Source organism: Myotis myotis, unplaced genomic scaffold, assembly GCF_014108235.1.
Source record: "Myotis myotis isolate mMyoMyo1 unplaced genomic scaffold, mMyoMyo1.p scaffold_m19_p_6, whole genome shotgun sequence".
In the NCBI taxonomy this organism is placed as follows: Eukaryota; Metazoa; Chordata; class Mammalia; order Chiroptera; family Vespertilionidae; genus Myotis; species Myotis myotis.
The window spans coordinates 75,508,635-75,532,015 of NW_023416368.1; the positions used below are offsets into that span (position 1 = coordinate 75,508,635).

General features: G+C 40.5%; 1 protein-coding gene across 9 annotated transcripts in view; it reads left to right on the plus strand.

Annotated features, from left to right (window-relative positions):
• The window catches only part of KIF13B (kinesin family member 13B), a 208,038-nt gene that overhangs the window by 65,770 nt on the left and 118,887 nt on the right, over positions 1-23,381 (plus strand). For all 9 annotated transcript variants that reach the window (XM_036311930.1, XM_036311932.1, XM_036311923.1 and 6 more), the window contains 7 exons: positions 3,265-3,325; positions 7,115-7,207; positions 9,156-9,336; positions 12,656-12,743; positions 15,469-15,603; positions 17,423-17,535; positions 20,645-20,756. In XM_036311930.1, the coding sequence (XP_036167823.1) occupies positions 3,265-3,325; positions 7,115-7,207; positions 9,156-9,336; positions 12,656-12,743; positions 15,469-15,603; positions 17,423-17,535; positions 20,645-20,756 (783 nt within the window). The remainder of the gene's footprint in view (positions 1-3,264; positions 3,326-7,114; positions 7,208-9,155; positions 9,337-12,655; positions 12,744-15,468; positions 15,604-17,422; positions 17,536-20,644; positions 20,757-23,381) is intronic.

Consider the following 23,381-nt stretch of genomic DNA (forward strand, 5'->3'; position numbering starts at 1 on the left):
TGGCTCAAAACCTGTTGTTCCAATCTGTGGTCAGAACTGCACTAGGCAGACTCATCTTTGTTGCTCCCAAGACAGCTGGGGACACATTCTCAGGCCAACAGAAACCTGCCCTGGCCCACAGCTTCCTTAGAAGGGAACATGCTTTCATCTTAGATTTGAGCCCAGATTCTAAAGAAACTTCCTTGGGTTGCGTCAGTTCCTGTATCATGGAATTTATAGGTGTGCCAAAGTGGGCACCAGAACTATATTTTTGAATTGACCATTCTCTGAAGTTACTTGAAACCTTCCAGGAAATTCAGATTTTTATCTGCATTCTTAGAATTCTTTTTTTGAGTCCATAGTTGAATTGTAGTTCCATTCTCTATTATTGTTGCTAAAATATGTATAGGCCTGGCTATTTGGAACTCTGAATGAGTAAAAAAAATAGTTTAATATGGCACTCATTTCTTTATATATGTAAAACTAATTTTATTAGTTTTATGTCATTTTTTTCTATGTAAAGGTGCTGGATTATTATTTTTTTATTGATTTTAGAGAGAGAGAGGAAGGGAGAGGGAAAGAAAGAAACATTGATGTGAGAGAGATCCATTGGTTGCCTCTGCATGCACTCTGACTGGGGATTAAACCTGAAACCTGGGCATGTGCTCTGACCAGGAATTGAACTCGAGACCCTTCAGTGTATGGGACAACACTCCAACCAACTGAGCCACACTGGCCAGGTCGGTGTTGGATTATTTTTGTTTTCTTATTTTTTTGTTAGAGCAGGGGCTGGAGATTCCAGTAAAGATGTGAGGAGACATCATATGACTATTTTAAAACTATTCATGTTTTATTTAATTCAACTGTATATTAATGTTTAAAGAAAATGTGTTGATATAAAAAGTATGGAAGAACCAACACCATGTTATTAACGTTGGTTACCTCTAGGGAGTGGTATGCTTGGTGAATGGGAGGCCTTTATTTTTTACTTTATGCTTCTGTGTTATTTGACTTTGTTATAATGAATGTGTGTTTCTTCTCTGTTACTTGAAAAAAAGTTTTTATTAGAATAGTTAAGGGAAAATGGTTGTTTAGAAAGAAAAGGGCTTGTCTGCTTTAGGAAATCCATGGCTGGAAAATTCTTATAATAATTTATAAAATTGCTAAAACTTAAAGAAGACCATTCAGTGTTGTTAGTAAATATGAATTAAGCGTTCATTAGTTTCCAACTTTGTACCAGGCTGTGGGGCTCTCAAAAAATTGGGGGAATAAAGCTCATTTAGCCTCGAAGTAGAGAGCCTACTGGTGAACAGACTGCTGGCTCAAAGGCTGGTTCAATTCCCAGCCCCTCCTCCTGCCAGCCACCAGGTTCTTAACTTCTTTGTACCTCGATGTCCTTTGTACCTCAGTAGCCTAGCATGGACTTATCAGCTGTTATTATAGTTACTTTAGTGATAGCTTCTCATCTGGAATTGAGAATAAGAAATTCAGTTGTTTAAGGAATCCCTAAATTAAAAAGAGAAAGAAAAGAAACCAACTCATAATAACGGAGAGAGGACTGCCTTTTAGAGCCCGATCCTTGATAAGTATACAAGTATGGTGATGGAACCTGAGGCGCTCAGGTTCCCAGAGAAGAATCAGGATGGTTCCTACTTAATCTTATTAAGAGTAGAAGTAAATAAAATGATCAGAGATCTGAGAGTTGAAAGCTAAAACAGAAGAAACTTAATTTGAGCTTTACATTTTATTTCATCTTAGCCTGGCTGAAATGATTCTCACCCTGGCTGATGAATGTACTTGGAAAAGCAGCCCCTACCTGATATTTTTATACACAGACCTTGGGGACGACCTTCCACCTTCCTTCTTCTTTTTGTCTTCTCCCTGTTGGAGAATTACTAACATAGTGAACCCCCACCATTATTGATAGATACATGTTTTGCTTTGGAAAAACGTTGAGGATTAGTTGCAGCTGGGTGGTAGCTTCTGGGCTCCAGGGCTCCTGCCTCTTGGGTGTTTTAAGCTCTTAAGCTTCGGCTTGCCTTTCTAGCCTGTGTTTTCCATCCCTGCCCCTTCCCAGGCAGCACATGCCTTCTCTGCCTGCTGTTTTGCACAAAAATGGGTGTTCTGATCCTTCCCTTCTTGAAGGTGTTTTTATTTTTATTTATTTTTAATTAATTAATTTATTTCTAGATACCAGGCACAGAACAACGATGCTCTGGTCAGGCTGTATAGATTTTTTTTTTGTACAAATATGGGATCATGGTCTAGACTTTCATAACTTTTATGTTAATATATGAACATTTTCTTATTAGTCTTTTACATCTTAAAGCTATACAAAATTGCACATGGATGTGTAATACTTTATTTAAAGAATCTGCTATTTTATAGCTATTTTCAACTTGATGTAGTAATCATCTATACATTTTATTTTATTTTTTGTAAGAGAACAGTTATTTGGTAAATCACAGAGGTGGAAAAGGAATTCCTAGAAGAAATGGGCTTAGGACAGTGATGGCGAACCTTTTGAGCTCGGCGTGTCAGCATTTTGAAAAACCCTAACTTAACTCTGGTGCCGTGTCACATATAGAAATTTTTTAATATTTGCAACCATAGTAAAACAAAGACTTATATTTTTGATATTTATTTTATATATTTAAATGCCATTTAACAAAGAAAAATCAACCAAAAAAATGAGTTTGCGTGTCACCTCTGACATGCGTGTCATAGGTTCGCCATCACTGGCTTAGGAAAACAAGCTTTAGAGGTAAAGGAAGCGCCATGGAGCTTGGGAGTGAGGAAGGTGCTTGGGGCAGGGAGGAAGAGGGAGAAGGGAAAGGGAAAGGCACAGGCAAGCTCTCAGGAAAGGAGAGTGCCTACATTTTATTTTTAAGGAAATCTTTGTTTTCTTTCAGAAAATAAAAATATAGAGACTACATAAAAGCAGAAAGAAGAAAACAAAGAATACAAATCTTATGCAGAAATACACTTCATGTATATGTGTGTGTATAATAGCCATCTTATTGTACATATTGTTTTGTAACCCCCTCTTTTTTTGTTACTCACATTGTGAAGTTTTCCATGTGAAATAAAATTTATATCATCTATTGGGTGCTTATTTGTGCATTGTAAGACTATAATTTAATAATCTTCATTCTGAGACAATGTTTTTATTTCACTATTATAAACAGTGTTATCAATGTTATAATGTTATAAGTATGTTAAGATTTTGTTCTTTTTTAAAAGGTTTTGCTTTTAATACACACTATTATTTTTATTTTTCAACAGGTGTTTGCATACGATCATTGTTTCTGGTCTATGGATGAATCTGTCAGAGAAAAGTATGCAGGTAAGATCTATTAACTGCTGATAATACAGAAAAGGTGTCTTAATGGTTTTTTTCTATAAATTATCAGTATTATTTTGTGTAACTTTAAAAACTGTGTAGAGAATTTCCTCTAGTCTTTGCTGTTAGAGTTTTTGTATTGGTTGGGAAATGGGAGCTTCACAGTGAGCTGTTCTTGGTTTAAGGTGATCAAGTTAGATTGATAGGACACACGATTGAGGTTATCTTACATGCATTCGAGGCCTTATGTGGCACCAGTCGTACGCAGTAGCCACTTAGAGTCCCTTAGATGTCTGTGATGTGGTCTAGAGAGGCAGTTTGGTGTAACGAATACAAAGCCACGGAGAAAATGAAACCTTGAGTTTTAATCCAGGTCCTACTTCTGACTGCCTGTGACTTTGAGTAAATCACTTACCCTTCAGTGTTCTGTTTTCTGTCTCTGCTGAAGAGGAATGTACAACGTTCTCTGTAAATTTGCTCTGGAATTCTGTTATTCTGTTGCTCTCTTTGATGATGATTGTCTCAAGCCCTCTTTCATCACAAGTTTAGGACTACAGTGATAGCCTTTTATCTCCTTTATTCCTAACTGCTTACCCCACCTGTTTCTAAGCAATCACTCTTAAATATTGAGCGTCATGTTGTATTGACTTTTATCATGAGAAACAGCAGTTCTACAGCTGTTTCAAAAAGTTAAGGTCAGTTTGGTCTAGCTGGCCCAATGATGACTTTAAAGAATGCTTCAGTCGGAAGTATGTTGATGATGTACTAATCTGGTAAATTAACTAGGAAGTGAGGCATAATGGAATGCTATTTATAGCATTTAAAACATAACAAACATAACAGCATCCAGGCCTCCCATATTTAAAGTGTGTCCGGATCCCACTTCCAGTTTGTGAGGGCAGAGGTGTTTCCCCAACACCGCCACCAAACAATGCTGCAGACACCAGGTGCATGTCCTACAATTAACTCCATTCTGACACAGTCTACCTGGAGATAGCATCAGATCCCACAGGTTAAGGGTTCACTCCTACAAGACTGCCCCCACCCCCACACCTCACTTCAGACACTAATCACAAGTCCAGGTTGTTACCTGTGCTTCTGACCATCCAGGTGTAGATTAGAGGTTCCAGTGATTCCCCTCCTTGGACCAGAAACACCAGTTGATAGTTCAGGTTGTTACCTGTACTTCGGACCAATTGACTCCATATATATATTTAAAGAGTGAGAGAGATATAAACATCAATGAGAGAGAGACATCAATCAGCTGCCTCCTGCATGCCCCCTACTGAGGATGGAGGCCAAAACCCAGGCATGTGCCCTGACCAGGAATCAAACTAGTGACCTCTGGTGCATGGGCCGACGCTCAACCAACTGAGCCACACCGGCTGGTCCAATCTATATATATAAAAGCCTAAACGACTGGTCAACCAGTTGCTATGATATGCACTGACCACCAGGGGCCAGTCAACTTGGACAGATGAAAAGAGAAACAGGTGATTGAATCTATGAAAGATTGCAAGCAGGTGGGTCTGAGCTGCAGTTTGCATTGGGAGGCCAGGCCTTCGGCCCAAATTCCGCCACTCCCCAGACACCATTCCGGAGGCGCAGTGCCCCCCCGACTCCCGTCAACCCCTCCAGCTGCGTCCTCCCTGGGCAGCCAGGACTGAGGGATAGAGAGAGGGAAAAAAGAGACCACGAACTCTGTTCCTAGTGCCCACCTCCTCCTATCAGAACAGAGCCACCCCAGGACTTGCAGGATGGCACGCAAAGTGGATGACCTAGCTGCGCAGTTACTGCAACTCCCTGGTCTGCCCCGGGCGCCCCTCGGGCACTCACCCCATTTCTCCGAGCCTCAGTTTGCACCGCTAGCGAGGCTGCGGGAGCTCCGCCCTAGGGACCCACTTCTTTATAGCTGGGTGCAGCAGACCAGGAGATGGCGAGGGGTGGCGGTGGAAGATGGGGGCAGACGCTCAGCTGACTGGGATGAGCAGGGCCCGGATGAGTGGGAGCGGTTCCTCCCCAGCCGCCTGCCGCCTCGTGCACTGCTACACCCCTTGGGGGATGTTGGATGTTAGATTCAGCCCGATCCCTGCAGGCCATGCTGAGGGACCCCACTGGTGCACAAATATGTGCACCGGGCCTCTAGTTGGCTATAAATCAGAGGTTTCCATCAACTCCTCCTTGGGTTTGATTAATTTGCTAGAGTGGCTCATAGAACTCAGAGAAACATTTTACTATAGGTGACCAGCTTATTATTCAAAGGTATAACTCAGGAACAGACAGATGGAAGAGATACATAGGGCAAGGTATGGTAAAGGGCATATAGATCCTGTGTTCTCTACAGGTGCACCATTCTCCCCAAATTTTCATGTGCTCACCAACCTGGAAGCTCTCCAAACCCTGTCCTTTTATGTTTTACTAGAGGCCCAGTGTACGAAATTTGTGCACTCATGGGTGGGGGTCCCTCAGCCCAGCCTGCGCCCTCTCAGTCCGAGAGCCCTCGGGGGATGTCCGACTGCTGGCTTAGGCTCGCTCCCTACCACCACTGTTACACTTGCCAGCCATGAGTCCTGCTTCTGGCTGAGCAGCGCTCCCCCTGTAGGAGCACACTGACCACCACGGGGCAGCTCCTGTGTTGAGCATATGCTCCCTGATGGTCAGTGTGCATTATAGCGACTGTTCGTTTCTCCATTTGGTCGATTTGCATATCAGCCTTTTACTATATAGAATTAGAAGCTTCAGTACATGATTGATTAAATTACTGGCCATTGATGATCAATTATATCTCCGGTTCCTCTCTTCTCCCCAGAGGGGAGGTGGATTGAAAGTTCCAAACCTCTAATCACATGATTGGTTCTCCTGCCAAGCACCCCCATCCCTTGGTGCAGCCCAAGAATAACCTCATTAACATAACAAAAGACATATAACTTTTGACACTTAGGAAATTCCATTTGAGTTACAAAAAATATATTTCTTAAAAAAAAATCACAATATTATCACAATATTCATGACTTGAGTTTGAATGGCTTATTTGATTTAGCCTGTAGAGGAGCATTTGACCCTATTATTTATGTTCATGGTAGAAAGCTAGAAGAAATTTTCAATATCTTCCACTCTGTCCTAGCTGGTATATATTATGAACCCTGTAATTTAAAATTGCCACTGAGTAAAGAAAAAAAAAGAGTCCCTGGAGAATTGCTGCTAGTCACCATAGACCACTGGTTTCAAAACCTTGGCGACAAAAGTAAAACAGGCTACCCGTGAATTATAGAGAGACTTGAAATTTTGTTCCAGAGTAGTATTTTCTGCCTGGTAAGACTATTTTTGCCTTAACAGCTTGTTTAAAAAATAAAAAAAAAAATAAACGTTTCCAGTGAAAAAATTACTGAGGAAAAGGAGAAGAAATTTATATATATATGATTGTTTTGAATTCAGTAGCTATTGAATAAAGCATTAGCTGAGGGGTATATAGTTAATTTCAGTTCCACCTAGGTCCCAAGGTTAAATTTCAGATATTTATAATCACAGTTTACTGAATTAGTAGTTCATTAGCTTTTTAAAGCATTGCAGAAGATTTTTGGCCAGTGTTTATCGGGAACTTTTTACTCATTTTGTCTCAGGTACTAACTAGAAATATCCTGAAGAACATTAGTCTTTGGAAGCATTCATCAAATTTAAAAGTATTTTTTTGGAGAGAAGCTGAAAAAAAAGTGCATTTTTGAGGTTGTTTTTTTTTTTAACTGTTCATGTGTAGTTTTGTCTTAAAACATCCTTTCTTTCTCTCTCTTTTAGGTCAAGATGATGTTTTTAAGTGCCTTGGAGAGAATATTCTTCAAAATGCTTTTGATGGCTACAATGCATGTATCTTTGCCTACGGACAGACTGGTAATATTAAATGATATATGTTGTTTTTTTAAAAATATATTTTACTGATTTTTTAAAGAGAGGAAGGGAGAGAGATAGAGAGTTAGAAATATCGATCAGCTCAGCTGCCTCCTGCACACCTCCTACCGGGGATGCGCCCGAAACCAAGTTACATGCCCTTGACCAGAATCGAACCTGGGACCCCTCAGTTCACAGGCCGACGCTCTATCCACTGAGCCAAACTGGTTAGGGCTGTTGTTGTTTTTTTAAGCTTTAAGGGTTATGATAGAAAATATACCAAAAAGGATGCATATTGTAGCATCTTATCAGTTATGATGGATAAGGAGCATTTTGACTTCTGTACCTTTGTGGTCACTGTACTTAAAGTGAAGGAGTCACTGTTTTAAGGGTATATTGTACCCTTGTCCAATTGAAAACTGTTCTTCATGGAAAAATGCTTATGATATTGTTAAGAGGCAGAGTGTATAGTATTTATAAGGGCGGTGGCTCTGATCCAGGTTATCCCAGCTCCAACCCTGTTTCTGCCATTGACTAACAGTGAAACTTGCCCCTCAGTTCACTTGTCTGTAAAATGTTGATAAGTATAGACCTTTCTTATTGGGTGGGTTGTCACAATGAGTTAACGTGTGAAAACTTTTAGAAAAGGCCTGGTACATAAGAAGTGGTGTATTAGCCCAGGTAGCATGGCTCAGTGGTTGAGTGTTGACCTATGAACCAGAAGATTCCTGGTCAGAGCACATGCGTGGATTTTGGGCTTGATCCCCAGTGTGGAGCATGCAGGAGGCAGCCAATCAGTGATTCTTTTTCATCATTGATGTTTCTCTCTCTCTCTCCCTCTCCCCCTCTCTTCCTCTCTGAAATCAATAATTTTATATATATGTATAAATATATATAAAAGGAGTGGTGTATTAGTTTAGAAATTATGATAATGAGATAAAGTGTCAAGTGACAAAAGCAGCAACTTCTGTTTAAAAGTGTGTTTATAGGCCATGGCCAGGTAGCTCAGTTGTTTAGAGAGTTGTCCCAGTATGCCACGGTTGCGGATTCAATCCTTGGTCAGGACACATGCAAGCATCAACCAAGCTATAATAATAAAAGCGTAATATGCTAATTAGACTGGACAGCTGAATGACCTTTCGGACCAATCCGGGGCTGCAAGGCTGAGACAGCCTCCCCGGCTACGAGGGTTGAGCCCCTTGCATGAATTTCATGCATCAGGCCTCTAGTGAATGCATAAATAAGTGGAACAACCAATCAATGCTTCTCTCTTTTTCTTTATCTCTCTTCTCTCTTCTCTCTCCCTCCCCCCTCACTCTCCCTTCTTTTCCCTCTGTCAAATCAATAAAAAAATAAAATAAAAGTATGTTTATAAAATCACTGCTACTAAGAAAAGAAACAGAATTATACTAAAGAGTGTGATTGCTTGGATTTTTTTTCCTTTCTATTTTCTGATGTTTTCTACATTGTCGTTAATGAATATGTATTCTTGATACAATGGAGAAAATAATTTTATGGTAGGAAAAGATTACTCTGGTTTCTACACTATTGTCAAGGGTAGTAGGTTACTTTGCTCTGGGGCCTATAGGGATAACATAATTTTTTGGTATGGTTAGTGGTTGAGAGTAGGCACAATAGTATTATTGATCATATGGATTTTCCCTGTTGATTTTAGAAAACTATTTTCCAGCCCTTTTAGGTAATTTTTTAAACTCTGAAAATGCTTAAAGAAGTTTTTGTTTTCTTCTTGAAGGATGTTTACTTTTGACTTTTCCACGTGCAGTAGGAAAGCTTCTGTACTTAATAGTCTCATCATTATATTTGGGTATATTTCTTATTTTATTTAGGGCATTTTCCTAAGTGCTAGTAATTTATTTTGAGCATTGGAAAGAGCTTTATGTATTTCAGCTTCTCAAAGAGACAGTAATAACTGCAATTTTCATTTTTTTAGGATCTGGAAAATCTTATACCATGATGGGCACAGCTGACCAACCTGGATTAATTCCAAGACTTTGCAGTGGACTCTTTGAACGAACTCAGAAAGAGGAAAATGAAGAGCAGAGTTTTAAAGTAGAAGTGTCCTATATGGAAATTTATAATGAAAAAGTCAGAGACCTTCTTGATCCCAAAGGGTAAATGACTTTGAGACTTTACTATTACAGTATTATGGACTAAAATTTAAATTGGCTTAAGTAAAATTTTTTACATTGAACTCTAACAGAGTTTTTTACCTAGTTATGTGTGATTTTATCTAGATTCCTAGTTACTGTTTTTGTGATTTGCTATTAGTTGCACTGAGTGGCTTTCTGCAGCCAATTCTGGGCTTTTGAAGTTTGGGCTGAGATGGGGCAGGGAAGTGTGGGTGAGCAGCACCTGTTTGGGTCATACTGCCTTCGTCATATACATCCTCATTTCTTAGTTTCCAGATAACTGGTATCCTTAGTCAAGTAGGTAATTATTGTTTTTTTAACCAAGAAATTTCAGGAGGAAATCAGCTGTTTGTTTATAGGCTGTGGAGAGAGAGACAAAGGGATATGAAACCTGGACTCTAGGATCATTAATCTTAAAGATTCCTAGGTTGTTAAAAAGTCCCAATTTATGTCATAGACTTTGAAATAAAAGTGGCTCAGAAGTATTAGAAAGCCTTAAAAATGTTGTTCTCACTCTGCAGTCATATCTGAACCTAATGGAGAAGATAAGAGGTATCTGAGGAAGTCTGTTCATTGCACACAGCATTTTCTGAATTCTGATTTTAGGGAAGTATAACAGTGAGCGAAAGAAACAGATAATAACCACAGCTTGTGGCTTGTGGATGTAGAAACAGTGTCCAGGAGGTCAAAGAGCCAAATGAGCTGAGGCTTACAGAAAGTGCAGAGGGTAACGAGGGGACAGTGAGTTATGTTTGGATGAAGATGGTCAAGGAAAGATGGTCTTAGAGGCAGTGACTGATAGTGATTCATTGAGACCGTTGCTCAATCACAATGAGCATCTTTGCCCGGAGAAGGGAAGATTCACTAGAGCAGCGGTTCTCAACCTGTGGGTCGCAACCCCTTTGGGGGTCGAATGACCCTTTCACAGGGGTCGCCTAAGACCATCGGAAAACACGTATATAATTATATATTGTTTTTGTGATGAATCACTATGCTTTAATTATGTTCAATTTGTAACAATGAAAATACATCCTGCATATCAGATATTTACATTACAATTCATAACACTAGCAAAATTAGAGTTATGAAGTAGCAACGAAAATAATTTTATGGTTGGGGGTCACCACAACATGAGGAGCTGTATTAAAGGGTCGCGGCATTAGGAAGGTTGAGAACCACTGCACTAGAGGGTGCTTGATGAATTTTGTGCTGAGTAGGAGTTTGTTGACAGAGAAGTCAGGTGAGAACCATTCAAGCACAGGGACAGCCCATGCCAAGCATGTTTGGAGAAATCCCTGGTTTGGAGAGTGACCAGCTGTCCAGTGTGACTGGAGGGCAGGATGCATGGAAGTCAGAATAGGGCACAAAAGGAGGCCAGACTTAAGGAAGGTTATGGCCTGAGCACCCACATCTTGCTGAATATTGTGCCCTTGTACTTTTTCTGGCTCTACCCTGAAAACTTTCTCTTGTACTTTCATCTCTGTGAGGACCATCATTTTCTTAGAAATCCAGCCTAGACCTACTCAGAAGTTTTTAGCTGGCTTCATTCTTGTGTTTTGTATCCCACAGTACATGTGCAGCATAGCTTAAACTTTATCTACAGTTTTTTCACGGTCTAATAATTTCTTATATGTTTGTCTTGTGTATGGCTTAGTAATTAACAGCTTGGGCTTTGGATTTATCTAGCTCTGATCTAGGCCCATTAATTGTTACCTATTGATCAAGGTCCTTATGCTTTTTAGGCCTCATTTGTACAGAGGGTATGATAATATTACAGAATATCTCAGAGGCTGTTGCAGGTAGACTGGGACACTACACTTGAGGCCTTAGAACCTTTATGATGCATAGTAAGTGCTCAGTAAGTATTAGCTGTAGTTATTGTTGTCTCCCCGATGGAAGTTCTTGAAGTTTTTTTTAGTGTTTCTGAACAGTTGAAGTAAATAGATAAAAAATATAAAAGTGAGCCCTAGCCAGTTTGGCTCAGTGGATAGAGTGTTGGCCTGCGGACTGAAGGGTTCCAGGTTCGATTCCGGCCAACGGCATATGCCCAGGTTGCGGTCTCGGTTCCCTGGATGTGCAGGAGGCAGCCCATCAGTGATTCTCTCTCATCATTGATGTTTCTATCTCTCCCTTCCTCTCTGAAATCAATAAAAATACATTTTTTAAAAAAACTATAAAAGTGATATTTTTTCAGTGAAAGACTATTTGAGGGAACTTTGCTTTGTTATTCAAAGACTAATTTTATTAATTCTGCATGTACTAGGTGTAATAATGTAATTCTAAGAGGCTTACTTATTTTTTAACTATAGGCCTGGTACACGAAAATCGTGCACTGGTGGTGTGGGGTCCTTCACCCCGGCTGGTGCCCTCTCACAGTCCAGGACAGGGAGCAGACCTAACCTGGCAGTCAGACATCCCTCTAGCAGTCCAGGACCCCTCACTCCTTACTGCCCGCCTGCTCACTGCTTCGTACCACTCGGCTCGCTGCTCCTTAGTGCTGCTGTGGAGGTGGGAGAAGCTCCTGCCACCGCCGCTGCACTCGCCAGCTGTGAGCCCGGCTTCTGGCTGAGCAGAGCTCCCCCTGTGGGACCACACTGACCACCAGGGGCAGCTCCTGCATTGAGCGTCTACCCTTTGGTGGTCAGTGCGCATCATAGCAGCCGGTTATTCTGGTTGTTTTGCCATAATGGTTGCTTAGGCTTTTAGTATATAGATCATAAATGAGTACTTAATTTTATCGAATATTTTTCCTACATTTATTGAACTGACTGTATGTGTTTCTCTCCCCCCGCCCCCCACTAGTCTATCAATGTAGTAAAGGCCATGAATCTTTTTCCAGTACAAAAAAACACAAAAACTGGAAACCCCGAGATAAGCCCAATTTTAAGTTTTTAAATCATCATCAAATTCATTATTTGTCGTCTTTTGTCTTTATTCATGACCGAGGTTGGTATGTAATTTTCCTTTCTTGCACAGTTAACGTTTATTGAGTTTCTGCTCTCTGTCCCACATTCTGTGAAATGACAAGTAGACTGTTTGTATTTATTTGACTTGGCATTCTTTGTGGTAGCAAATAGACATCCCACAGTGTACCCTTTTGAGAGATGTGATATTTTACCACATTGTGAAGTGTTTGTTGCCAGTCAAGATTTTAAATTTTGGTTTAAATTCTTCTGGGATCAAGTCAGTGGTTTTATTTTTTTTGGAGCTCTGTTGAATTTAATATGTATTTTATGGAGCACAGTTGAATGCTTTAAAAAACAGGTTGTTTAAAAATAATTTCTTTGTTTTTAATGCACAGAAGCCGTCAAACGTTAAAAGTCAGAGAGCACAGTGTGTTGGGACCCTATGTCGACGGACTTTCTAAACTGGCTGTCACAAGCTATAAGGTAACAACATCCTTTATGTAATTCGGTGTAGCAGTTTTTTTGTTTAATTTGTGATTATCATTATTTTTGAAATTTAAAAAGTTACAGCAGTGTCACTTAATAAACTACTTTTTACATAATATTTTACTTACAAAGCTGTACATGGCTGTCAGGACAGTTTAATTGTGGGAGAAGGTGTACATTTGCAAGACACACCTATTCCTCTATTGTAAGATACACTTTTTTGTGTGTTTTACAAGCTCTAAAATTGTGATGTTCCTTACAATGATAAATATCAGCTTTTTGTCCTCCCTGAGAGTACATAAAATAGTGAAGTTGCTTATGATTGAGTGAATATAATGAAATACAATGTACAAGTTGAGAAGATGGAATTCAAAGCCTGTTTTTAATCTGAGAGAATCACTGCCTTTAGTTAGTTCTTGTCATTTTCAAACTCAGGGTTCTGCTTTGTGTGAATCCATCGGTCTTTGCGCACTGGAGAAATGGGGGTGGGGTGACATGCTGTGATGTAATGTACATTGAATTGAGAGTCTGAGAATGTTGATCCAGTGACACTTAATCCTTTTGTTCAATTTCTGTTTGACTCTGGGTTCTTTACCTCACCTACCCTCTTTGTCCTAATTTTCAAAATGGAAATTAGTTTTATAGTCTTGACTATCTGATGAGGTAGGTTCATTTGTTTCTTTGTTCATTAATGAATTCTATCATTTGGTCAATGACACTTCACTTAGTAAATATCTGTTGAATACCTGTCATGTGCCAGGCATTGCGCCAGATGCTGAGGATATAAAAAAGAGAATGAGATGGTCCATTACCTCAAGCTGCTTACAGATGTTATAAAGTTATTATGAAACAACATGGTTTTAAGTGCTGTGGTAGATGCATATTTGAGGCGGGGTACCTAACTTAAATGGATGTGTAGGTGTCTGTGAAGGCTTCCTTGGAGGAGATCAAATGGGATAATGTATGTGAAAGTCTTTGAGAACTGTAGAGCAGCGGTCGCCAACCTTTCGGACTCATGAACCACCACTGGTCCGCGGACCACCGGTTGGCGACTGCTACTCTAGAATATGTCTATAAATGGTAGGCATTGTTGGTGTATTAATTATGATCATTTGAGAGCATATTTATGCAACATTGGAGAGCAAGATTGTTTTGAAAGCTCAAAGGAGATTGGATGTTAAAAAAATTAAAAGTCTCAATACAGAGTTCATGCATGAGGCAACAGATTAGAGATCAGTGAATAAATGTAGGATAAATAGGGTAAAATTTTACGTTAAACCTTAGGATTGTCAGATTTAATGGGTCTAAAGTGGATTTAGAATGGATCTAGAACATTGTGATTTTTTCCATTGTGGTGCCTATTTATATATCTTTTTACAGTTAATATTTTTACTTTGAGGCATTTTATTTATAATGTTGACGTTTTCCTTAAGCATTATTTTTAAAAATTTATACAGCAAAATAGAACCTTATGGTTTTCAAAGGTTTTTATATGTGTATGTCAGGATTATGTTTGGCTACATATAACAGGATTTAAGTTCTTTGGAATATGAATTATTATGTTTTGACGATTCTATGTTCTCAGTATCTTAAAATGTACCTGGCACATAGTAGGTGCTTTCAATATATATTTGAGTGAGTGAATGAATGATGAATGAATGAAGGAATGAATGAAAGAATGAATGGTGAAAGGGCTGCTATGGTGGCCCTAACGATGCTGTTAGGAAACTAGATTCCTGCCAGCTCTGTGGTAATGCCCTTATTCTTATAGTTCAAGGTGGCTCTAGAACCAAATGCAATAGTATGCCTATCCCCTTTAAGCACAATTCCCAGTGACCTGTATTATACTTTACTTCTCATTCGCTAAAACTTAGTCATATGGCCAGACTGAGCTTCAAGGTGTCTGGGAAATGTCCCTTAGCTATGCTGCAATATGCTCACTGAAGATTGGGTTCCTTTACTGGAAACAGGAGGAGACTGGATAGAAGGAGGCAGCTAATGGACTCTTACACATATCATCTTTCTTGTTCCTTAATTAAGTCCTTATAATGTAGATGATGTTATAGCTCTGCATTGTTACCTATGAAACTCAAATTCAGATTGTTTAAGTAACTGTTTTAGAGCTTGTAACATTTTTTAAAATGAAGATCCCATGATCTTTCTGTATTGCATCATGCTGTCTCTGTTTTAGCAGTAATGCCAACAAGTAGTGCAGAAATTCGTCTCTTGAAGTTTTTATTTTTAAAAATAGGTCTGGTAAGATATAGTTCAAGATAGTGAGATGATGCTCTGCTTGCTTGAGAGGTTATAAATTATTTTTGCTTTTTGCTTATTCCTGTAATCTAATTTAATTTAACAGTTAGCTTCTATTATTTCTGTAATTAAAGAAATTAAATTTTTTTCAAACTTCTAGATGAGATGAAGATTGGCATGGCATATTTGTCCATTTTATGAAACTCAACATATGGTGTCTAAACTTTTCTAATTCTCAGTCAAAGCTGCCACTTTATTTACACCTACAGAAAATAGTGTATTTTATTTGTTTTCATGGGCAGTATTGGCTATTGTACTCTGAGGTTTAATGTTCGTTGAAAAATAAAGTGTAAATGTCAACTATGGCTGAATAAGTAGTGAAACTTTTCATGTATTTCCTAGTGTAGCAGAGTTTTAATATATATTAGATGGATAATGAAATGTATGTCTGTGACTTGTTTTCACTTAGGATATTGAGTCTTTGATGTCTGAGGGTAATAAATCTCGTACAGTTGCTGCAACCAACATGAATGAGGAGAGTAGTCGATCCCATGCGGTCTTCAAAATCACCCTCACACATACTTTGTACGATGTGAAGTCTGGGGTAGGTGTTCAGGTGTATGTATGACCCCTCCCCTCCTTTTTTTAAAAATTTGTAAAGTGGATCATGGTTTATCTTATTCTCTTCAGGTGTTAGATGACTCGAAGTCCTAACTAAACATGTGTATCAGTTAGGACACAGGACAAGAAACAAAAGCTACTCTTGGTAAACAGAAAGAGATTTAAAGGAGGGATTTGGGGGCTTGCAAAGTTGTTGAAACATCTGAGAAGGAGTGGGTTCTAGACTGAATCTCTAGGAAAAACTTCCAGAACAACACAAGCTTATTGACCAGGATGCTACCCCTGAGGCCACCACTATGCTGTGGGTGTGAGTTCCAGGCATACCCCATAGCTGTGACCCAGGGCAACATACTACCACGATCCTGCATGCCAGCAAAAAACCACACACAAAAAAAGGATGGCCTTTGCTTTACTTCTGTTTTCCAAATCTTAAGCAAGTGTGTCTGACAGAACCCAAGTCATCCCATAACCCTGGCCTGCGAGGGAGACTGGGAAATGTAAGTTTTAGCTTTCCACCATCTCCAGCTAAAGAAGGCGGAGCAGAAGTTATACAAGCAGTTGGTCCAAAGTCTTTGCCACAGCATTTTTCCCCCACAGCATTTTTTTGAGCTTTGAACTATGATGGCTAATGGTATAAGATAATGTTAGTACTCTAGTTGATTCAGTGGAGAGACTTTTAAAATATTACCTTCTGCTAAGCAGCTAAGTTTTAGAAGGAATAAATTGCACTGGGGAAACTGTCCTATAAGTTGCTAGATTTATAGAATGATTTGTTTGAGTATTTGGTTTTGAAACTTGTAAGAGTAAACAGAGCCAGATACACATATGCTTCTACACACTGAAAACATCTCTGTTGACTTACACATTTGTGTTTTCCTCTTTTAATATGAACTTTTGCATATTTTATTATGATGCCCACCCCCAGCAAATCGATTTCAAATACCAGAAACTAAAATAATTACCCTGGCAAAGCACTATATTTTGGCAGGATTTTTATTTGCTGAAAGCTTATTTTTCTTCTATTGCCATCACAGCAAGATTAGTGTAACAACAAAAAGTTCTTTGTTTCCTATTTCCTTTTCAGCATAAAGCAAAAAACATACTGAAGCCTTTTTTTTTTTTTTTAACCATAAGTACTTTTGATTTGGAAAGCTGAATATCCTTTTGTAGCAATATGTTTATTTATGGAAATAAATATGAATGTATATTTTAAAGGAAAGTTTTAAAAAATGATCCAGTCTATAGAATTTGGCATTGATTTTCCACATTTTTGTATTGCTGCCAAAAATAAAATGTTAATGTATGATTTAATATAAAACATTTTTTATATTAAAAATTTATTTTTCAGTTACAGTTTACATTCAATATTACTTTGTATTAGTTTCAGGTGTACAGCATAATTGTTAGCTAGTCATACACTTTACAAAGTGTTCCCCTGATATTTCCAGTACCCACCTGGAACCACATGTATTTAGTACAATACTAATGACTATATTCCCTATGCTTGTGCTTTATATCCTCATGTGTTTTGTAACTACCAATCTGTACTTCTCAGTCCCTTCACCTTTTTAACCCTTCCTTCTGACAATCACCAGTTTGATCTCTGTATCCAGAATTTTGTATAATTTTGTGTTTACAGGATTGTACAGTTTTCTGACGCTGGTTTATAGCAGCACAAACTAATTTTGAGAAAACAGTAACTCTTTAATAAAGGATTTCTATAATAAACTCATTCTGTAGAGATGGTATCACCTTTTGTATTCCTTAACTGTGTATTAGTATTTGTCAATTTAATTTTTTAGACATCTGGAGAGAAAGTGGGCAAACTGAGCTTGGTGGATTTAGCTGGCAGTGAGCGGGCAACAAAAACCGGAGCTGCTGGTGACAGGTTGAAGGAGGGGAGCAACATTAACAAGTAAGTTTTTCAGGAGCTTACTTTATTGCTTTGTTGATTTAATAGCCAAATAGGTGAACTTCTGTGATTATTAAAATAATAAGATTCTAGGTTGATTAAGGCTATAATGGTTTTGAATGTTTTTCAGATATATATTGTTTTATGAGCTTGAACTTATTTTATGTTTTGGTCAGATGTCTAATGGGGCTGAGGAGTACAGCCTCAGCCAATCAGAGGTTTCTCAGGAGTGGCTTTTTGAGATTTGGGGCCTGGCAATTCTTTGTCCATAGGAGTGGTCCTGTGTACCATATTCTAGGATGTTTAGCAGCACCCCTGGCCTCGACCCACTAGGTGGCGGTAGTATCTGCCACCTCTCTCCCTCCACCCTAAGTTGTGACAGCCCAGATTATCTCCTCACATTGCCAGCTGCTCCCTGTGGGAATACAGTCACCCCCAGTTGAGAACTGCTGGTCTAAGCTATAGAACAGAACAAAGGTAATCAGTCAGTCAGAGTCCAGCTGTTGATCTTGACCTGAGTGTCACTGTCTGAACAAACAGCAGCATGTATACGGGCCACATCTGGCTTTCCTTTTTATGACTGCTGTGGTGCTTATTTATTCCTAGAGGTTAGGGCTTTATGAAGTAACTAGTGGCCCAGTGCATGAAATTCATGCACGGGGATGGGATGTCCCTCAGCCTGGCCTGGACCTTCTCCAATCTGGGACCCCTTGGGGGATTGGGCCTAAACCGGCAGTCAGACATCCCTCAGACATCCCTCTTGCAATCTGGGACCGCTGGCTCCTAACTGCTCATCTGCCTGCCTGCTTGCCTGATCACCCCTAACCACTCTGCCTGCTGGCCTGCTCACCTCCAACTGCCCCTCCCCGCCGGCCTTCTTGCCCCCAGCTGCCCCCCCCCCCCACCAGCCTGCTCGCCTGCAATTGCCCCCCACTCCCCACTGGCCTAATTTCCCCCAACTGCCAGCCTGATCATCCCCAACTGCCCTCCCCTCCTGGCCTGATCGCCCCTAACCGCCTCTGCCTTAGTCCCGCCACCATGACTTTGTCCAGAAGGACGTCCAGAAGGTCTCCCGGAAGGTCTCCAAGTCTAATTGGCATATTACCCTTTTATTAGTGTAGATAGAGTTCTAGTGCACAGGTGGGGGCCAGCTGGTTTACCCTGAAGGGGGTCCTGTATCAGGGTGGGGGTTCCCTTGGGGGGCGGAGTTGGCCTGGGCGAGGGGCCTGGGGTGGTTTACAGGCTGGCCATGCCCCCATAAGGCTGGGGGTCCCAACTGGGGCAGTGCTGGCCTGGGCGAGGGGCTGGGGCAGTTTGCAGGCTGGCCACACCCCCATTGGAGTGAGGGTCCCCGCTGGAAGCAGGGTGGGCCTGGGCAAGGGGCTGATGGCCGTTTGCAGGCTGGCCATGCCTCCATCAGAGTGAGGGTCCCTGTGGGGGGCTTGGCCAGCTGGGCGAGGGGCTGAGGGCCATTTGTAGGCTGGCCACACCCCTATTGGGATGGAGTCCCCGGTGGTGGGGTGGGCCTGGGTGAGGGACTGGGGCAGTTTGCAGGCTGGCCACGCCCCCATTGGGGTGAGGGTCCCTGCGGGGACGTAGCCTGCCTGGGCGAGGGGCTGAGGCCTGTTTGGGGGCAGTTTGCAGGTTGGCCAAGCCCCTGCCTTTGTCCGGAAGGTCTCCAGAAGGTCTCCCGGTCTAATTAGCATATTACTCTTTTATTAGTATAGATGTTTTGTTCACCAATTCTTTCACATAGCTATATTTTCTACCTCGGGCTAAAATGTTAGCTCCTGTGGACAGGAATTTTTCTGTCTTTGTAGCTCCCAGAAGGACATAACCAGTCATCAGTAACCAGCTGGAGATCATAGAACACCATCATGCAGATTCTATTATTATCCAATGGCGATATACAGTATATAACCAATCCTAATATATAAAAACTCTGGGTCATAACGACCAGTAACGACCGAGGCTTAACCAACTGGAAGTCAGTCCTGCAGTCAGGGCTGGGTTGCAACCAGTAACAACCAAGGCTCCATCAACCAGAAGTCAGCCCTGCAGTCAGCGCTGGGTTGTGACTGCTTCCGCTGCAGGCGTGGTGCCCCAGCACTGACTGCTGAGGGAGCTGTGAATCAGGGCCTGAGAGAGGCCTGAAGAGAGAAGCAGGGATTGATCCATTGCCTCTGTGGCAGCTTTTGATCAGCACTTGCCTTTCTCTTTCTTTCCTCGTCTGGCCAGCAGTGGTGCCTCCATTTCTCTCCAGGCCTCCACTGGGGCTGCTGATCAGCCCTGCCTTTCTGATCAGGCCCTGTTGATAGGCCCAGAGATGCTGACTGGCATAGGAACTGACCAATCAGAACCAAATCTGGGTGCTGTGGGGAGCCAATGGCTGCCAAGGAGGCGGAGCTTTTGACACAGACTGGCATAGAAACTGATCAATCAGAACCAAATTGGCCAGCAGAGGAGGGCAGTTGGGGGCGAGATCAGGCCAGCAGGGGAGGGCAGTTGGAGGTGATCAGGCTGGCAGGTAGAGGCAGTTAGGGGTGATAAGGCAGGTAGGCAGGTGAGCAGTTAGGAGCCAGCGGTCCCAGATTGCGAGAGGGATGTCCAACTGCTGGTCCGACTGCCTGTGGGATTGGGCCTAAACCGACAGTCAGACATCATCCAAGGGGTCCCAATTGGAGAGGTGCAAGCTGAGCTGAGGGAAACCCCCTTCCGTGCACAAATTTTGTGCACTGGGCATATATATATATATATATATATATATATATATATATATATAATGTTTTAATTAATTGTATTGTATTTGTAGCTTCCTTTCTTAAAGATATGTGTGTTCATGTCATTATCTTGACCCAAAGGTTTATAGCTCACATCTTTATTTATAAAAATGAAAAAAAAAAGCCAAGCTAAGCAATTTTATTGCTTACAGTAGTATTAGAGGGATATCAGTTTTAGAGTTCATGTGTTTTTAAACGGAGCAGCAAAATGCTGACAATAGTACTGTTTTCTTGCAGGTTCAAAGGCATCTTGAGGTTCAATCTTTGTGCTGAAAAGTGATACTTGATATACTCCGTTTTTTATGATTATTATGGTTTGTTGCACCATGCAGGTCCCTCACAACCCTTGGTCTGGTTATCTCAGCCCTAGCAGATCAGAGTGCTGGCAAAACCAAGAATAAATTTGTCCCGTATCGTGACTCAGTTCTCACTTGGCTGCTCAAAGTAAGTTTTTTTTTCCTTCCTGGTCTACTCTTGGTGGTTGGTAGCAGGAAGAATAACAAGTAGAATATTAGTCCTTTGCAATGATCATTTCCTCCATCATTAGGCTGTTAGATGGTAACCATAATTTAATTGATTAAGCACAGGTTTCTTCCTGATTCAGCAGAACTGGAAGCAGTGGGAGTTTGGTGCGCACTGGATCCCACAGTTTCCCTGGGATTTGGGGGAATAGAAGAAGGACCTCATGCTAATCTAATAGGCAAGTGAGGCATAGGAAAGGAGTTTCCACCTTCTTACAGACCCAGCTGGACCGCTGTTTTTCTTACAGATGTCATTTATTTGACTGACATTTTTGGACCTTGCATTTCGGTTTAACTTCAACACTACTCATGACCATTTTAATTTGCTTTCAGCTTTTTAAAGTGTTGTTTAAGAATATAGAGCAGTCACATAATGATTCTCTGATTGATTCAATGTCAATGAGAGAAATGTAAATGAGAAAGAAAGAAAACACCTGTGTGAAGTGCCATGGATAACATTGCCCTCTCATTGCTCAGAGTTTGGTAAGGGAGATATGATCTGTACATAAAATATTATAACATGAGTCAGTGATTCCACAAGAGATAGTAATGACCTGTAATAGGAGTTCGGGGGAAAGAGAGACTAATTCCAGGTTTCCTCTGGTCTTCCAAGGTCCCGTTAATCTTGATGAACTGAATATTGGCCTGGGAGTTAGAGGATACAAAATCTAGTGACAGTTTAACTCTTTATAGGGTGGTTAACCCACAACACAATATTTTCCTACAACCCCTCTTTTCCTTTTTTTTTAAAATGGAGTAATAATTTTATGAACCCTGTTTAGTCTTGTGATAGCTTACTTTCTTCTTGATCAAGATTTATGTATTGAACACCCATTACTCATTGTGCCAGAGTTTGAGACTATAAAGATGAGTTAAACGTAAGTCCCTGAGTAGCTTAGTAGTGGACACAATTTTGATGTAGTCCATGACATGTTTAGAGAACTGTGTTTGTAAAAGGAGTAGGATTTTCTTCTAGTTTCTATACCCTCTTAAAGGGTTACTAGTATTCAAGTTTACTTTTTAGAACTCTGCACACCATTTGAACATACAGTATTAGTGTAATTTGCCACAGTAGAAAATCAGGTACGTTACTTCCTTTGGCCAAAGTGAAGTAAAATTGAAATTTAAAACAAAAAAATAAACAAACAAAACTTTTAAAAAATAACTCTACATTTTATTTTTCAATTACAGTCACTATTATTTTGTATTGGTTTCAGGTGTACAGCATAGTAGTTAGACAATCATATACTTTACAAAGTGTTCCCCCTCATACTTCCAGTGCCCACCTGGCACCATACATATTTATTGCAATGTTATTGGCTATATTCCCTATGCTGTACTTTACATCCCCATGACTATTTTCATATATATATATATTATTGATTTCAGAGAGGAAGGGAGAGGGAGAGAGATAGAAACATCAATGATGAGAGAGAATCATTGATCGGCTGCCTTCTGCATGCCCCCTACTGGGGATTGAGCCTGCAACCCTGGCATGTGCCCTTGACTGGAATCGAACCCAGGACCCTTCAGTCCGCAGGCCGACACTCTATCCACTGAGCCAAAGTGGCTAGGGCCCCAAGACTATTTTCTAACTACCCATTTGTACTTCTTAATTCTTCATCTCTTTCACCCAGTCCCCTAACTCCTATCCCTCTGGCAATCACCAGTTCATTCTCTGTGTCTATGAATCTGTCTCAATTTTGAACAAACAAAATTTATTAGTTAAAAGCTACTTCTAAATAACTCTTGAATTAAAGCGATATTACAAAACATTTCACTACCAAGGAAATAATTGTACTGGTCTTCATAAGTTAATAATTAACCTTAAGATATCATTTGTTTAATTTCCAGAAGAAATCTCAATAAGATACTTACTTCTTTCTCAAAGTTTCCACAAAAACATTTCCTAATCATTCATGGTTATTCCCTGCATGTGCCTGATTTAAAAGACAGAATAGTCATTGTCCTATTGTTTCAGTGTTGCTACTTCAGTCCACTTAAATAGACAATAGGAAATACCTTTTGTAGTTGATATAGTTAAAATGGCCTAGGTCCGTGGTCGGCAAACTTCGACTTGAGAGCCACATGCGGCTCTTTGGCCCCTTGAGTGTGGCTCTTCCTAAGCCTTAGGAGTACCCTAATTAAGTTAATAACAATGTATCTACCTATATAGTTTAAGTTTAAAAAATTTGGCTCTCAAAAGAAATTTCAATGGTTGTACTGTTGATATTTGGCGCTGGTGACTAATGAGTTTGCCAACCACTGGCCTAATGGCCATTCCGTAGGCTGGAGGCCAGGAGAACTTAGTAGAATCAGGTACCATGCTAAGTGCTTCATGTACATGGTCTCAGTTACCCCTGGAAGGTAAATGGTGGTGTTCCTGTTTTACAGAAGAGGCAGTGGAGACAGAAACAAGGTTGGAATGCAGGGCTTCGCTGCCCATCTTCTTTGTGTAGGCAAAAGGTCATCAAAGGTTATTTTTGATTAGGAGGAGAAGCACTTGACTGTTGCCAGTGTTGATAGAAATTATTGGAAATTCTTGAAC